Source organism: Aythya ferina (genome assembly GCF_964211825.1).
Source record: "Aythya ferina genome assembly, chromosome: 10".
Classification (NCBI taxonomy): domain Eukaryota; kingdom Metazoa; phylum Chordata; class Aves; order Anseriformes; family Anatidae; genus Aythya; species Aythya ferina.
This window is the reverse complement of record NC_140306.1, coordinates 2253063-2271557: the sequence shown is the minus strand read 5'-3', so window position 1 is coordinate 2271557 and position 18495 is coordinate 2253063. Positions and strand designations below refer to the sequence as shown.

At 40.0% G+C, this 18495-nt stretch overlaps 1 protein-coding gene across 3 annotated transcripts in view; it reads left to right on the top strand.

The window, feature by feature from the left end:
• Positions 1-18495, top strand: part of LOC311441873 (contactin-4) — a 297643-nt gene that overhangs the window by 202502 nt on the left and 76646 nt on the right. For all 3 annotated transcript variants that reach the window (XM_084530449.1, XM_084530447.1, XM_084530448.1), the window contains exon 7: positions 18206-18409. In XM_084530449.1, the coding sequence (XP_084386575.1) occupies positions 18206-18409 (204 nt within the window). The remainder of the gene's footprint in view (positions 1-18205; positions 18410-18495) is intronic.

The window sequence follows — 18495 nt, the reverse complement described above, 5'->3', positions numbered from 1 at the left end:
AGGAAATACCATGCTAATAAATTACATAGGGATCCTGCAGGCACTGCAGTATTCGCCGTTGATGCTCATGCCACCACCTGTTTTTCTGGAAATCATAATCTGAAGCACCAGACAGAATGATGGGCAACCCCACTACCAAAAGTCTCTGACGATATGCCACTCTGTGAACTATCATTTTTGTCTGACAACATATTTAAATTCATTGGAATTATAATAGATCAGTACTAACTGTAACTCAAGGCTCATTGAATGTCTGAAAATACAGACTCTGTGCAGAAAAGTATTCAACCTGTCTTCTCTTGATAGTCGCTGGTATCTCTTAACACCAGAAAAAAAAAAAAAAGAAAAAAGAAAAAAAAAAAAAAGGCAGATTTGTGACTTTTATGGAGAAATTGAAAAGCTGTAGTAGCAGACAGGCAAAAAGAAATCTGCAATGTTAGAATGGTCTTACTGATGTGTCCTCTGTAGACCATACTGTAGTTGTGTTTAAAAATAAAATAAAATAAATTATTCCCTCTTAAAATCTTACTAAATTGTCTTTTTTGCACCTGTCACTTCTTATACTCACTTTTTAGAACAGGGGAAATGGCATATATGTCTTAATGTATAATGTAGCAATTATTTCAGTGCAGTTTGATCTATACAGGTTTAAATACCGGTACCATATTTAACACAACGATTCTTTCAACTGAGCAAAAACTTGTTTTAAATGTGGCAATCCTGTCTTGTGGCAAGTCCATGTCTTGCACTGTTATACCCAAAACAAAGCTTTAGAGAAGCAGTCAGCCCATTGTGTCTCCCTTCCTTGTGGCTGCCATCAGGCCTGGGGGCGAGGCGTGCGGAACCGCGCAGCCTGCAGTTCAACAACCAGCCCCAGCACCGAGCTGGTCTATCAGAAGGCATTTCAGTATATCATCAGCAAGTGGTCGTCTTCTGCAGCTCTGCGTCCCTTTTAAAGAAATTTGCAATCATGCTTTGAAATCTGTCTGTCCTCTTCCTTGCTTGTCAGCCGGACAAGAATTGCCTTGCGAGCCGTTTGCCATTAGGCTGCTTTTTGTGCTCAAATGCAACAAGACAAGCGCTTACAGAGCTCCCCAGCCACTCTGACCAGCTGGCAAAGGCCTTGTCAGGGCAGCCAGAGTGCCACCGGCATACAGCAGAATGAGGAAAGGGCCTAGGTCTGCAGGCGTCGTGACCCATGAGGCCTGCTACCACTTACACATCAAGAGCTGGAATTGTAAACATTCTCAGGGGAACCTGACCCAAAAGCTCTTTGGAATGAGGATAAAGCCCATTCAGCAGAGCAAACAAATGTTTTGCAGTACTAAATGTGTTGGCCTTTGAGTTGTGTGGTACTTTTATATAAGGCATGTTTCAGGTGCCAGGCACTAGTCTCTGCAATGGGAAACCTCACTATTTCATACCGTAGGGAAGGAGCTGTATGGCAAACATACCTACCTACTTCATTTATTCAGCGAGGGCCTCCTTCACTTTTGGCTTCAGATGTTATTTCTCCTATTAGTTCAGGAGATTATCATGAGAGCTTCAATATCTCACATTTCTGATATTCATTACTTGAAGGTGATTCTTACACCTGTAATGCCAAACCCACAAAATTACTCGTTATTGCATCACATAACTTTTATGAGAGTGGCTCCTGTATTTATTAGGGATACACCAGAATTACGTGCCCTCTGGTCTGTGTGGATGGAGCTTGCCACCTCCCCACCCCTGAAATGGGTCTCACTGCAGCACCTCATTAGGAAGCTGCCAAAGCTAGACAAAAAACACCGAAGATGGGTTGTGGACCAGCCATAAACTCATTTGGAGTCTGTGATGCTATGGGAGATGTCATTCAGGAGGAAGAGTTGATCCAAGTGTATTCACTGATGATACACACTCTCCAGAAAGGCCCCAAAGTTATTTCAGATTTCTGCAGGAAGGAAAGAGCACCTTTCAGTGACAGAGGTGAGTGCATTTCTGGAGTCCAGACAGGCAGAAAATTGAAGGGTAATTATTTCCTGTTGTCATTTGGATGGGAGATGTCTTCCTACTTGGCCACGTTTTAGTGCCTGCTTTATTCCAGCTAGAAAATTATCTTGTTTGTATCAAGCCAGATCCACAATTAGTCTAAATTGATACTATTGCAATTTTGTACCCAAGCTGGGCTGGGTACTCCCCTGGTGGTTTACTGGTTTGCATAGAAAGTATTTCATGGAAAGTCAAAGTAGTTCCAGGTAATTGAGACTGAGACCTTTGTTCTGCAGGAATTAATCTTCTCTGTGAAAATAATTTCATTTTCTCTTCCTTCCTCCTACTCCTTCCTTGCAAGCTGAGAAATAAGGATGAATTTTAAAAGTCACAACTGCAAAGTTAATGCTTTTCAATCATGTGCATCGCATTTCTGTCAGCCAACTGTATGTCTCCCAGTGTAATAGAAACTATTTGGTCTCTAGCAGTTATTGCACAATTACCACAGCTATCTCCTATTCCAGCTCTGGGCAGATGGAGCTTCGTAAGAGAATATCAGATATCACTGGAAACTAACTGTATGTTGGAAAATGACGGTGTTTCATTGGCAGCTTCCATCCCAAGGGTCCAAGGCAGTGTTTGCAAAGCTGTAGAGAGCAGTTCCTCCCCATGCCCTGCTATGCCACCTCTGGGATATAATGTTGCAACTGTTTAACATGGTAGTGCAACAGCAGAAAACAGTCAGGCTAGAAGTGAGAAGTAATACATCTAGTTCAAAGTGTGAGTGGCATTAAGATGGAGGAAATGCAATTACTTATTTTGGAATTTGATTAGGACAGAAAAGCTGACTTATCATCCTTGCAAAAGTGCCTGGAGACATTAATGACCAACTCTGAAACAGAGGACTGCCTGGGGAAAAATTCTACATTATGGCTTTTTTTTTTTTTTTTTGATTTTGGTTTCTGTTCTGCATTGAAAATGACATTATATATATATATATATATATATAACTGGAGAGTAGCTGTTGCTTTGATGATGAAGGTATTCACTAGAATGGGAGAAGCCTGGGGAAAAACAAACAACAAAACAATAAACTGGCTGATTCCTGAGTACAGAGTTCAGGATATCCTTCAGGGTGCCAGAGGTGCAGTTCTTCCCTGATGGTAAAAATCTCCCAAGTCTGAGGGGGGGAATCAGTTCCAGCTTTTCCTCAGCTTTGAATTGACTCAAGTGGCAAGGCTTAGAGCCCCCATTATCTGCAGAAATTTGATAAAGGAAATTTACATATATTAGGAGAGAATCTTTACCTGTCCACTGCTGTGTCATTGGTCATCTTGGTCTTTAAGATCCGGGATTGTACTAAAATTAAAATGTCTGTCTGCATCCAGACCTTTATCCTTTCATCTGTAATTCACTCTGATACTTTGCTACTTGGAATTACCCATTTTTAAAGAGCTGGCAGTTAAAAGTGAAGTTATATTGGCCTACATACACTGGCTGTTGAGAGGTTTTTTCTTCTTAATGATGCCAAATAAAAAGCTTCCTATTACTCATATGTTACCAGGATTTTATCCTGAAAACAAGTCCAAATGATTAACAAGTATTTTCAGCATCATAAAGTGGACCACATACAGCTTGCACAGAACAATTTCGGTATCTCCATGCGTGCCCTAATTTTTTATTTTACCATGAATTGGAGATTGACCATATGAATTCAGGCTTCTTCCTTGAAACAAAATGTGTTTCTTGTGGTACATTTTCAACGGGGAGTCACTATTTTCTCAGGTCAGTGCATCCTGGTGTTATATTTTGTTAAGAAGTATAATGATGTGATTGCATCCTATGATGAAGTGCTTGCTGAATGCTGGAAATCTGGAAAATAAATGCTCATCCAGAGCTCAGGAAGTCACTGGGCTGAAAACCAGAATAAATGCAAATCAAACATTTGCTTCTGTCATATTTTCTGCTCTCATAGCAGTCAGTGCCTGAGCCCTTGAAGCCTGTCCTGCTGTATTTATACTGCCTTCCTGCTAGAAATTTTAAATTCTTTTTTTTTTTTCTCCTTTCCTACTTGTTCACTACTCTAAATCAGCATAAGTAGTAGTGGAAAAAGCCTACCTGAGTTGTTAACATTTTTCTGAAATAATTATCCTGAGCATGTAGGGTTTTCCCTCATTATTTCCACTGCTTTTTAATTAAAAGCCTAATGATGTTCATGTGTCAACCAGTCTACCTATGAAGCTCTATGGAAAAAATAACGTAAGAGTAAATGCAGTTATGGGAACATGGTACAAGGTGCACGTGTAACAGCTCAATGAGCAGTGGTAGAAAGTGGGCACATTGTAGACAAGAAAAGCCAGTTGAAAGTCTCGACTAGACCACGTATACCTGGTGGTGCTTCTTACATACTTAAATCACACGGTAATAGTTTTGGAAACATGAAGAATCAAAAAGTTTTCATGACTGTTTTGATGAGGCTAGTTATGGTACCTCAGCATTTCTTAGGATGAGCCCTATAATTTGGGTACCGTAAAAACAACGCTATATTGCTTTACATTTTTGAAACACTCCTAGATCAATACCATCTGCTGTCTCTCCTCGGAAAAGCTGTATGAATAATTGATGTGGGGGCATAGCTAGCCAAAATGAAAACAAAAATACAAAAAATAACTTGGATTTGTCCGAAGTGTTTCATTCCATTTTGTATTTTTAAGCCTTTTTATTACATTTAGATATATTTAGAGACAATGAAGCATTTTGAAATGTAAAATAGTCTGTTTAATTTAAAGCTGTTGGTGAAAACATTCTTTTTTTTTTTTTCTAGTATTGTTAATAAAATTTGGGAAGATAAATTTAATTAGAAAAAAAAGAACGCCCCCTGATAAAAATGAAATAAAATAAAATGAAGCAAGCCCTCCCTTGTATATCTCAGGGCTTTAATCACAAATGAATTCCATACAGGATATGCCCACAAAGTGCCTGGAGGTCTTTGCCCTTTTAACTTTATCTCCAAATTTTAAAAGAGCAAACCATTTTTTATGCCAAATAGTTGTTTTTATTCAAGCTTGTGGGAACTGAGTTATTTAGCTGCCACTTTTATAAGATTTATTTGCTGTTCAGGGCAGACTTAGTTAATATTTTAACAACTACAGTTTCCAGCTACCTTCTAACATCCCTGGTATTTCATTGCGAGTCTAGAGATTAGAAAAATACAGTCATAGAAAGGTGTGAAAGTTTCACTTGACAGTTGGTAGCACACCCATAAACAAGCAGAAAAACAAATCTGTAAATCCATCCCTAAAATCCTTCCCCTTCCTGTCTTTGGGAAGATAAATGAATTTGTCTTTGGGGTTTTTCTTCACTATTTTTTCCCTTCCCCAGATTTTCTCTTATTCATCTTTATGAAAGATCTATATACACAATGTTCTCGTGACATTTGCCTTCCTGCCCTTGTGGGAAAATCCTATAGAATAAAAGATTTCCAAGTGTTGTGAGAAGTGATGAGTGTATGTGGAGAACTGATGAAAATGATCTCTGAATTACTCAATTATTTAAATTGTGTTTCCTTTACATTCCCTAGAGGCTTGTCATGTTCTGAGGTCTGTCTTTCCATAGCCCGTACCACTGCTCTTCACATCTATAACACATTTATTCTCATTCTTCTTAATTCATCTCTGTAATCTGTGGAAAAAAAAAATAAATTATCTGATAATTTTTTAGATTGGGAAGTGCTTAAATATTCAAATGAAAACTTTCTGCCATTTCTGAAGGATACACCTCCTCCAGCCCACACGCTTATGGCCAATGAAGAAGTTCTTGGTGGTTCAGGACCTTGAACCTTCCCAACACCAGCTCTGGTCCTGACCCACAGTTCCCTGACATGGAGGTGCTTCTGTTCTTAGCTGCAGCAATGGGTGACTTTCCTGAGCATTAGGAAACAGCACCTCTGAGCAAACAGTGACCCAGTTCAGCAGTTTTTATATCATTTTGATCTACTAATGCATAAAACCGTCTACATTTTACCAATTAAAAGTGTGCTAGCATTTGCACATCTGTATCTCATCATTCATTTCTATGGAAAAGCCCTAGCCAGAATTGCCCAATTTTGGAGGTATTTACATTGTTATTACACACACAAAACACTAAAGAAAAACAAGTTTTCTGCCCCTCTTTGCTGCACCCATGTCCTAGATACACTTGAAAAAGTCCATCTTCTCAAAGAGGAGGGAATTTATTAAAGTTTGTTTCAAATTTCTCTTTCCTAACTTATGCTGTTATTGCTGTTGGAAATATACCCATGTAGTCTGTGTCTGTGAGCTGAAATGTTGACAGAGAATTATTTTCACATCTTTTCACATAATGGATGTGTTCAGGTTTTTCCCATTCTCTCCTGCCTTTTTTTCCCCCAATATCTGAGAGAACTTTTAGTTCTGTTGCACAGCTTAATCAAGTAGAACTAACTAAATTTTAGCATTTGACAGAAGAGATGGCAATTCTGATTTCATCTCAATCTCAGCCTTTCATGCTGTATGGTAGGTAGTGAAGTGTAGACACCAGACATGTTTTTCAGAAAGCACTTTACTGATTACAGTGGTGCTATGACCACTTCTGTGCTCTGCAGAAAAATGATTAATGCCTGGTTTCTCATCTGGTCAGTTTTTCTCTCCTTTTATTTATATATATTTTAAAAGTGATGATGGGCACTTCATGGGCTGGAAACAGTGAAAATGTTTTGGCTGTGAGGATGGCTGATAGCCTGTGTTGTGCTACGTGATGAATGGTTTGAGGAATTTGTCTCGTAAATAATCTATTGCACAAATCAGATCTGGGCTTCTCACTTGTACAGCCCCAACTGCAGAGTGCAAGGGGAACAAAAAAAAAAAAAAAAAAGAACTTTGAAAAACTGTTCAGAGCAGTGCAGATGGCAAAAGGCAATTGTCAGCCATTTTTATAGCATATCAGGAGCAACGTATGGGGGCTTTCACCCCCAAGCATGTTAGAAATGTTGTTATAAAATGGGAAGAAGAATTTGTAATATTCTCTGTTGCTGCCCTTAGAGTCAACACTAAGGAAACCTTATGTTAAAACTTTGGAAAGCAGGAAAGCATTTATACAGTCAGCCTTGGAAAAGGCGATAGAAAGGAAAAAAATAAATAAAAAGAACATACAGCTAAAGAGGCCAAGGACATTTCCATCTAATGCCTATCTAAAACCAATGGATTATTTCATTCTATCCAAGCAGCATTATCCTGCTCTGCCTACTGTGCAACATCTATGCCAATGCATAAATGCAAGTTGCTCTTATGCTGTGTGACCGATTCAGCGTGATTTGTGACAAGGCCCTTTAAGCACATGTTCCCATAAGTATTAAATCAGCTTCTCAGTGCCTTATCTTTCTCTTATGGCCCATTCCCATTAATGTGAATTCTTTAGAGGGATGGAAAGTTGAATCAGACAAGTGCCGTTACTTTTCTGTTTTTGTTAGGATGACAATTGCCATATTCTTACGTGGCATGTGGCCTGGGGTGTTTTACATCCCCACCCTGCTTTACCACAGTAACCTAAATATTCAGCCTTTATTTTCCTGCAGTTTCGTTCAGTGCAGCATGCCCAGAGCTTTCTTAAAATGTGCTTCTTGCACAATCCATATACGCAGGACTGTCCAGTTGCCTCTTGCCAAGCAGGCTGCTGAAGTGCTGAACTACCCCGCCTTTCCCTTACTGAGTCGTTAAGAGTTTCTCCTCTTTCGTTCCTATCTTAATGGCTTCTTAAGCCTTTGCTGCTCAGTCAAATTTGGTTCCAATTAGTGAGAAGTTAATTTAGAGAGGAGTATCTCACAGACGGATAGGCAACATGGTTGTAAAAGTTCCATTTCTCTAGGAAACGAAGCAAAAAATCTGCTAAGCTGTTAGCAAGTGTTGATTTATTGGTTGAACTATTTGTCAAAATGCTGCAAGGTCATCGAGTAGCCTTCATGGGTTGCTGCAAAGATTGGAGCCAAAATACAAGCAGGTAAGCCACTCCCTTGTGGCTGGGGAAGGAAAATAAAAAAAAAAAAAAAAAAAAAAAAAAAAAGAATAGAAGTGTTTTGGATTAGCACTGACCAAGGGATGCTTTCAATGTGTTTGAAATCAATGTGTTTGAAAGTATCAACATGTACAAGTGATTTCCAGTGAATATGTTGTTGTGCTCTAAAATCTCCAAGTGAGTTATCTCAGGCCAAGAATGAGAAAATAACATCCACAAAGCTGCCAATTTCTAGCGCCTTGCAGTGTGCACCTCTTAGGTGAGATCCCCTGCTCACACAAAGGGGAGAAGCTCTCCTGAAAGCTGTTGCTGGCTCCCAACAGCCTGCCAGAACAACATTAACTGGGAGCATCTTTTTCTGCAGCAGCATTATGGCAAGCCAGTGAGCAGGAGCTGCAGGAAAGCAGCATGCTTTTGTGCCTGGCTCTGCATGTTGAAGATTATAACAGTTCAGCAAGAAGAGGTTTCATTAAACTTAGAACCAGGCATATGAAATTCTCATTTAAATAAAAAGTGATTGAGAGTTGTAGCTTCCATTTAGAGTGCATCTCCCGTCATTTATTTTTTATATTATGCCACAGTCGGTGTTTAAATTATTAAAAGCAAGAAGTAAAAAGCTTCTCAGGAGATAGAAATGGATTAGATTAAAATTAATCTGACATAATCCTTTCTCTAAAACTGCTGATTCAGTGCGTGTACCAGGTTTATCAACATATTTAGTGATAAGGCAGAGAGATAAATTATTTCCTAATTCGTGAGAGGGAAAAGTGCTTTTGTAACTCACTTACCACTTTTCTTTTCTGCCTGTATAACAGATTGATATTTCTGACAACACAGAGAATATACAGTGCTGTTTTAATTGAGAAATTTGTGAAATTGCAAATATTTCCAATAACATAAATGCCAAGCTCATTTTAGATTTATGCTACTGTAGGGACCCAACTTTGTGCCTCTTGCTTGTGCCTGTCTCTGCCTCATTTCAGCAGGGATAGGTTTTGTGAACAGGAGTTGCAAAATAAGTTCACAGTCGAGGAAAGAATTTGGCACAAGCATTCAGACCCAAATTTTCATCTGGCATACATTGTTTATTCACCCTTGGTGCCAGCAGAGCTGCTCTGGCCCTATGCATTTGTGATGCAATTTTAAATGAGACAGTAAATGTCCTTAGAGTCTTCCCTCATACTGTGTGGTGTCTGTTCACAGAAGTTTGTGTCCCCGTTGGGCTGTCGCAGGGTAGGCAGCGAGGTGGGATATCTGGTACTCCTACCTCATGCTGCCTTCCCACAGAACCAGAAGAGAACAGGCTCATGTCTCCAGTACAGGCCTTGGAAATATTGAAATAATAAGGAACATGACACTAATGGATTTTTTATTTATCAGTGACAGCCCATGACATCTTTAAAAAGAAATAATCTGCAAGCTAGTCATGTGGTTTATTCCCCTGTTAAACTGTGGCTGCTGCTAAATGAAGATTGAAGCAGTATTGAAAGAGGTGCAGTAGGCAGGGGCTGCCTGAAGATGAGTGAAATCTGTCGTCTGACAGGATTCAGTCAATAGGCATTTATTGAAAGTCCTGACATCTTGTGATCTCTATATAAAATAAATCAGGGATCTGAGGCTAGCTCCCAGGCTCTTCTGACCACGTTGCCACCATCCTTACCCTCCACACCCTACTTCACCTGGCCGCTTCAGACGGAGCTCTCAGAAGTGGCTGGGCAGCCTTCTGCTTTCAGCTCCCTTGAGATGGCCAGAAAGGAAAGCAGGCTGTTGACACAAATACAGCACTGATGTTTACCTAATTCTACAATCAAAGTTGGGTTTCTGTATCTCTGAATGCACCTACTGCTCCAGGTAAGCCAATAGTCCTGCACTCCTCCCTGTTAAGGTGTTATTTTGTTTTTGAAAAATAAACAAGGTATTTTCTCTTACCTGAAACGTATGTCTAACTGTGCAGCCATGATGTGGCTTTAAGCTGGTATATATCAAAACTCTTTCTATCAAATACATGAACAGATTTTTTTTTTCCTATGTCTTACGGGTGAGTGGCAAGGTATTATGTCTGGTGTATGCAGAGATGTCCCCTAAAGGACGTACTGCCCACCCTCGCTGCTTGGCCAGGTATTTCAGCCCTGGAGTTGATCGTAATAATAATTCACTGCAACAGGAAAAATCTCCACAACCAACTTTCTTTTTGGAAAGGTTTGATCTAATCTCTTACAGCTACAGTAAGAGGCTGATCAAAAGGTAGTGAAAGCTGGTATTAAAGGATTAGCTAGGTCACATTGAAATATGTTTTAAAACAAGCCCAGGGACCTTTTGCTTTACTGAAGCAAGTGCTCAAAAAAAAAAAAAAAAAAAAAAAAAAAAAAGGTTTCAGGCTGACTCTCTTTGACTCTAAACAGAAAACAAACTAATGGATTAAAACTGTTAGTCATTCCTTAAGGTGATATCTGTAGCACTTTATGTAGGATAAGCTTGGAAAATACAAATAATGATTGAAAAAAAATCTTGTGCAGAATTAAAAATCAATGTATCATTTATGCACATGTCCAGCTTCGTTCTCATTTGATGTTTGCCCATAAGTAATTAGCAGCTTCAGTCTGGCCCCCTTTATCTTTTGTTCTGGCCTCTCTCTCCTTTCCATTTGCTGCTGACAGTATCTACCACAGAGGTGCTTTATTGTTTCCTTTGTGTTGATAACACTCCATGGAACATATCAAGCTATTATTCTTTCTTTACCTGAATAGCCTCATTGAAATCAGCTTAAAAACAGAGCAAGTATCATAAAGCTCTATGCATTGCGCAGTGGGAAAAGCTGTGAAATCATCTGGAGTTAAACCAGTATTGCAGGAGACTTGCGTGTGGCTCCCGGCTTCCAGAAGTACAGCGTTGTGCGATTAGTAGAGGTAAAGGTTACAGCAAATATATAGCTATTTACCCTCTCATGAGAGCTTTCTGTGTTGTTGCTCTTTTTTAAGGTTGGCTTGCTGTAGTTACATGGCACACTACATTGCATGCTCAATAAGATTTCCTTTTAATCTTTATTTCACCATAACTCAGCTGCACTTTATGCTGGCGGAGGTGGTGATCCTGCCAGGATCTGGTGATTTCCCACGAGGTTCCTTAGCAGACATAGGCTTCCACTTCATAATTCCCTTCCTCAGGGGCCAGCGTCTCCAAGGGCCTGGCGTGGTGCTGCTAGCTGCTGCAGCTGGAGGTTGCACCTCCCTTGGGCTAGGAAGGGCTCCTCCATCCCTCAGAGCCCTCGTCCAAGATCCTGGGTCACTGCTGGTCTGGACCTAACTGCCAAACACACGTTTTAACCAGAGGTGCATGAAATTGAGTGGCATGAGACCTATTCCCAGGCAAAAGTTCTCCAGTCTCAATAAATACAGAACAAGGCTCCCCAAAGGTACTGTAAGCCCTTTTGACAAATACAGGTTGAGTTTGTTTGTGGGTTTTCTTTTCAGGCAAGACCACGCTAAGCTGTAAATTTCTGTAAGACAATTTATGAAGTTTGTCAGACAGAAAAACATATAGTTGCTTCCAAACTCTGTCAGTCCACATGCTAGATTGCTGTGGGGTTGGGAGGGTGTCAGCTGCCCGTCAGAAGTTTTTGCAATAGGTTTGTGTATTTAGCTGTAGTAAATACAGCAGCAAGGGACTCTCCACCTCGTAACGTTTTCTATTCGGTCATAGATAAAGGCTGATGTTGATTTTGCTCCCTGAGGGAATTTCAAGTTAAAACTTTGTCAGAATCCCAAATGGCATGGTGCAGTAGTCATTAATGCTTACGGTGCCACAGCAGCCAGTACAGCCAGCCATCGACTAGGGCTGGAAGCTGTTAGAGAGAGATAAGCCAGGTCAATTATGTACAGCCATCAAATATTTAACTATTTTAGAGATACTGAAAAGTGGAGATGCAGCAGATACAGGTGATTATTGATTGGGCTTCAGGTAATGAAGACCTCTTACCTTTTTAATTACCCACAGGTGAAGCTCTACATGCTGGGCGAGCATGGACTCAAGGGGCTGGGAAGCAACCACAGCCCTGAGCGCATTGCAAAAGGCTGTCTGGATGTCTGACACAAAACTTGGCTGATCTGTACACTTTCCTCATCCTTCTGACTCATTAATGCACATGACATTGATCTGTGATTTTGAGTTGTTTGTGATTAAAAAGGTGACAAACTCCGGTAGGGAGCACTGGAAGTTGCATTCACTGAATGCATTTTTATGCATGAATGTGTACGTATATATCCTGCTTTTCTGTTCCCATACACCGGCACCAGTAAGCACATAGGCACAGTTGTGTTTAATGAGTTTTTCCCCCAAAGTAGAGACCACTTCCAGTCATTGCTGGTGCCTGGTTAGGAGATGGCAGGAACACAACCTGCAGCATCGCCCTGTTCTCTACCAGGGTGTTATGCCCTGCTAGACCACGTGGAGAAGTTGTGCAATTGGAAGGTTTTAAGAAAAACTTTGAAAAACCTCAGAGATGTCTCAGTTGTGATTGATCATGCCTCAGGTCAGAGAGGTGACCTATCAAAGTCTGTCCATTGCCTTCCCTAGTTTTGTGTCTTTATAACGATTCCCATCGTATTAACTCCTTTATTTTACTATTTTAAAACATCATGAATCTGGCCATTTCTGGATTTGCCTGACTGGTTGTATTGGCTTCAAAGAGTGTGTTGTGTGGCAGTGTTATTTCCTGTACCTGCTGAACTGTACAGTATCAGGTAAAACTCCTAAACATTGTAGCATCTTCCTGGTTATCATACGAGTGCTTCCTAAGATCTCTCATATGAGCCTATCACTTGGATCTGCAAAGTTGCTGGGATTGAAGAGGGGTCTTGGAATAGTTAGAGCTATTCCTTGAATAGTGTGGCTAAATACTCCTTTACAGAAGACGTGGTTTTTGCCAGTCGCTATATCACTGCTGGCACTAATGACCACTGGCCCTTTCATACTCTTGTAAGTTAAATTCACAAATTGATTCGCTACCATTAAGGCTTGTTTCCTGCCCCGGCTGCCAAGGATGGTACCTTCCTTTGTTTGCAAGTGGTTGACTGCTGAGTAACGGCACTGTCAGTTTTAGCACAGACGAGTGTTCAGCCAAAAATGTGTTATTAACTTTAGATTAATCTTGTTCATTATTCATTAGTCTTTTCATTAAAAGTTGCAGTTGCGTCACAGAGGCTACGATGCTACCTGGCTGACCGGCCCTGCCTGATGGAGAGCATGGGGCCAAGGGGAGGTTTATCAAGTCATGTTTGCATCCAGGTTGATTCCTTTAAATTATGCGGCAATTATTTAAGAAGAGAAGATAAAAAATTGATCCAAAGTGCTAGCAGGGCAATGAAATGGGCTATAGGCTCACAAAAGAAATGTGTACTATGCATAATTCATGCGGCTCTACTATTACAATAAAACTCTGAAGGAGAAAAACTACCAGAAAGTCCAGACACGGCACTGCGTTTGCAGACAAGCTGGTATGGGTGGAAAGGAGCTTCAGGGAGGGGGTTGGGCAGGGCCAAATACGTGGTAGGTAATGCCAGGGATTCATCTCTACCTGACAGTCCTTTGTTTTCTCTTTCCCACTGCATTGTCATGCAAAATGTTGTTGTGCATTAAGCCTTCTTTTCCATTCATGGTGTTATTCATAATAATGAATGTACTTCAAAATTCAAGGAAATTAAATGCTTGTGATCTGGGGGGTCCATGTGTGTATTTAACCTTTCCTATATGCATTTAAGGTGAATGTTACCACTCAGATGGGATTCGTAGGGACACGGTGCATTTGCATTAGGAGTGCTGGGTTCAGTGCTTCCCAGGGACAGCATCCGTGTGCTTTCATGGGTAGTGGTGGAAATGGGTAATTGAAAATAACGTCTTGGCCTGATTTCTATATGGTTTGGGGATTTGAATGGCTTTTATGAACTAGATGGGGAGGACGTGGGATATGTTTAGCCTTCCATAATGCAAAAAATGGTTATAGTATCTGAATGCATGAAATACACGGCAGGTGTGAGCACCTGGCACTGCCTGATCTGGAGCACAGCAAGTGCTTGAAACGGGGTGAGAAGGGCTAGGGACAATTATGCAGGGAGGATTTTTCTTCATTTTCTTAATTTCATATTTGTTTCTTGCAATGTGTAATGAAGCATAATTTCTATGTATTCAGATTTACGGGAAATGCTGCAGAGTTTTTGTTTCATGTTAAAAAACAGTTCCCACCTGTCCGACGTGCGAGTGACGTGGTTGGTGATAATATATAAATTGTAAGAATCCTTAATGATGGGATTAATCTCGGTAACTTTCAGTTAAGTCTATAAAAACTGAAAGTGTATTGTACCACACCGTTCTTATTAAAAGTGATAAATGATACCCCTTTTTTTGCAAATATTAATTTCATAATTTCATTCTTCCATTCAGCTTTATGGTAACCATAATCATGATGTTTTAATAGATTTTCCCATAATAGCTGCAGAGACCTTTTCAAGTGGCAGCCCTGCCTTTATCCTTTATGGTAAAGACTTCCACAAAAGAAAAGAGGAAAAAAAAAAAAAAAAAAGAGTTTCTCGTACTAAAAGGCAAAGATGCAAAGCATGCATGTGACAAAAAAAGACCAGAGAACATAATTTTGGCAAACCACATGGCCTAATTACAATAATTACTCATATAAGAATTTCTGTGCAGCTTTCAGTAACATTTCTTAACTGCTTACAATCAGTTAGAGAAAAATTAAAAATTTACAGCATCTTTAGTTTTGTTTCTTGTCTTGAGCCAGAAGTATTCTTTGGACAGTAAATGAGAGCTCGAACACTTTAATAGAGTTTCTCACTGACTACTTCAGAAAAATGACAGGACCTGGATGTGGTCAGTAACTGCAGGCCCAGGAAGACAGTATTTTTGGGGATGTATGGGAGGAAGAAAAAAAAAAAAAAAAAAAAAAAAAAAACCAAGCAAAAATGATGCAGGAAGGCACAGTGATAGAACTATATCTCTGTTTCTCTCGTTTTCCCTACATGGCTCTGCAGTGTGCGGGGTGAGCTCACTTACATGTCCAAAATCCATAGTGGGCATTTCAAATGCCTTAAATAATTTATTGTCTTTTTAATTGCTGAAGTTGACAGCCACTGTTGGCTGAAACACTTCTGTGTGCTGGTGTGTAGCAGACCTTCCTGTCACACGTATGATCTTGGTGTGATTCACAGCTCTGCATGTTTCTGCCCATCCCTGCCATTGCCCAAAGTCCAACCAAACTTCTGCTCACACCCTGTGTGCTCCCCCCTGCTACCTCCACTGGTAAGAGTCATCAGAGGAGTGAAGATCTGCCAAAATCTTTATCTCCCCGCAGACTTCATCTCACTCTAATCTGTCATGGAAATCCAGACCATCAAGACAGTGAGGAAGAGCGCAGTATAAGTGGGGAGGGTTGCAGGGGTTTCACTGCTGCTGTGGCATTGCAGCTGGTGAGGATTCTGATTTTTCCAAAGCACAAATATGGGTCAGAAAACTTCAGATAAGCTTCTCTGTTCAAGAGATCAGCTTGGATGTGCTTTAAAAGAAAAAAATAATAATAAAATATGGTAAACAAGTCAAAATTATATGTAAAAGGTCCCCAAATTAAAAAGGAAAAGTTTGTAATAAATCCTAAAGGATATAAAGTTTAATGTGTAATTAGAGAAGTGTGAATTGCTAGTTACTGAACATCCTTTGTGCTGAAATCTGTATGTCTGTAACTCCCGTAGATGTTTCCATCACTCGCAGTCACCAGGAGCTATCTCAGGCTGTATTTTAAGTGTCTGTTTACACAGTTGTTACAAATTGCCTATGGGATGCGAACTGTCTATCACTTCCAGAGCAATTAGTATGTGAAACCTTATCAAAAGAAATCCGTCAAGTTTGAAAAGCCATAAATATTGCACTAGGATCTCTAAGGAAATCAAAGTGAGTTTGATACAGTATTTATTTACATGTTGCTGCAAAAGCAAATGCACTCACAGAGACTCCAGTCTGCTGTATTTCCTGTGCTTTTTATTCCATCGGTCCCACATTATTTTAGAGAGACAATTATCCAGTAGTTTTAGATATTTTAGAGCAATAATGGACTGCTCCTACTATCTAAGGCTGTGCGGTTCAGGCAGTTGCATCTTTGTGGACAATTATTTGTTTTAACGAAACTAAGGCAGAGTTGTCACATCAGGTCTTTGTTATGTCCAGCATTTTGATTTGGGGTTCCTTATTTTTATGTAGCCAAACTGATTTAATCTGAAGATGTCTTGGAGAGATTTTGAGGGTGTGCTCTCAAGGAATAGATCCATTTTTCTGCTTCCAGTGTTGGAAGGATCCATGGTCTCTGCATTTGGGTGCTCTCTTTGGTCAGACCTTCTTACTCTTGCACAACTTCACATTTGCTTTCTGTTCTCCTGTGATTTTCTTATCCAGGATTTCCAACCTAGCACTCTGCTCAAATGGCACATATCTTCAACACTTACAACTAAAGCAGAGTTTCAGCAGAGCTTTTTTTTTTTTTTTTTTTTTTTTAAGGAAAATCTACTACAGTCATCATGAGATTGGAATGACTGTCTTGGAAATGAAGGCAGAAGGACTTTTGATTGCTCTCACCAGTGAAGAGGCAAGACCCATTAAGCTAAAGGCATCATTAGCCCAGAAGCACATGGATATAGCCTAGTAATAAAAATATTTAACCCAGAAATTAAAGGGTTCTTAACAGTTAAAAGCAAAACCAACTTTGAATAGGAAAGCAGGAACTGAAAACCTTGCTGCTTCTGGGATGTTTGTGAGTGGGACTAGGCAACCTCCTGGGGAAGGATAGGGAAGGTCAGGGGTTGTTGATCCAGAAAAACCCTCCTGGTCCTGTGTTTTTATGAAGAACATGTGGTTAATTCACCATTCCACAGGCAATGCAAAATGTTGTACTGCGGAGTTTGGGAGGCTGTGGTGGAAACCTGCTGTGTGAAGGTTTGCTCAATTTTAAATGCCTCTGTGCATTCCAGGGCACTGATGTTTATTTGCCTATTGGAGAAGCTGGATGCTTCTGGAGGAACAAGATAATTGTTCACCAAGAGTAAATTTAAAAAAAAAATAAAAAATTAAAAAATTAAACTACTTGCAGAAAATAATAAGCCAGCTGAGAAGTGCTACCTTGTTTGCTCTGAGTATCCTCTTGACATCAGCATGAGGTTACTTATAATTAGATGCACATGTGTAAATATGATGATTAGATATTCCCACATAAACATAATTATCATATCTTCCTAAAAGTCTAAGTAGGCATTTTATAATCCTGTTGTTAAGAAATAAATAAATAAAAGCCAACAATCTGCTTTCAACCTCTTGTATGTGTAAACAGTGGAACATGAGGACAGAATTTATTTTCCAAAGTACCTAATGGTAGTTGAGGTCAATTACAGTTATGACTCATTAGAGTATTAAACTAAGAATATGCTTTTTAGTATAATTACTGTTCCCTTAGAAAACTACAACAATCTTGTACTCACTTGAGTTCTTCAAGCATTTTAGCGGGCTTGGGCATTAGTCTTAGGCAAATATAATAGGGTTATATTGCATTAACCTTACTTATAAACTGCAGCCTCTTGCAGCATGTCTCTCTGTTATTTTTTGTTGCACAAATAACTTCCAAAGATGCCTTACGAAACACAGAGTATTATCTAATTAGACACATAGAAGATTACAGCGGCTTAATTTGGTGTTTGGAATTTTTTGCTGATTCTGAAGTTCCAAAGGAATCAAACATACAGTGTATGGTAACATGGCTCAGCAGACCCTTCTCCAAACTTTTGAGGAAAAAATGAGCTAAGAAAAAGGAAAAAAGAGTCAGAAACATTGAAATTTTCATGACAGAAGAAGTGGGATCCTTATAAAATTCATTGTATTCTGTGTTGGAAGATCTTTAAGGAACATTTTAAGAGCATTAAGGTCTGTGTGCAGGCTCAGAGGAGTCACATTTGGAAATTTATATTTATAGCCTATAGCCATAAAGATGCAAGCTTGCAAAATGTGTGCTGTTTGGTCATTTCATGGGCTGTGATGGATCTGTTGTGCCTAACCAAAGCAGGCAGGGAGAAAATCATTTCCAGGGCTTTAGTTCAGACTTGGGACTGAGTCACGTGGAGGTTTATGGGCTGTCACTAACTCTGGTGGTGCCTTATGCTTCCAGAGCTCACCTATGCCTGGATCTTCAATGAGTACCCATCCTTCGTGCATCAGGACAACCGCCGCTTCGTTTCACAGGAGACTGGCAATCTGTACATCGCGAAGGTGGAAGCTTCAGATGTGGGAAACTACACGTGCGTGGTGACAAACACAGTGACCAACAGCCGGGTCCTGGGCCCCCCAACCCCGCTCATCCTCAGGAACGATGGTAGGGCCTGTCTGGGTTTCTTTGACTGGCGGTTGCCAAAAAAAAACAAACAAATGGCTTAAAATATTACTACGTAAAGGGAGAGG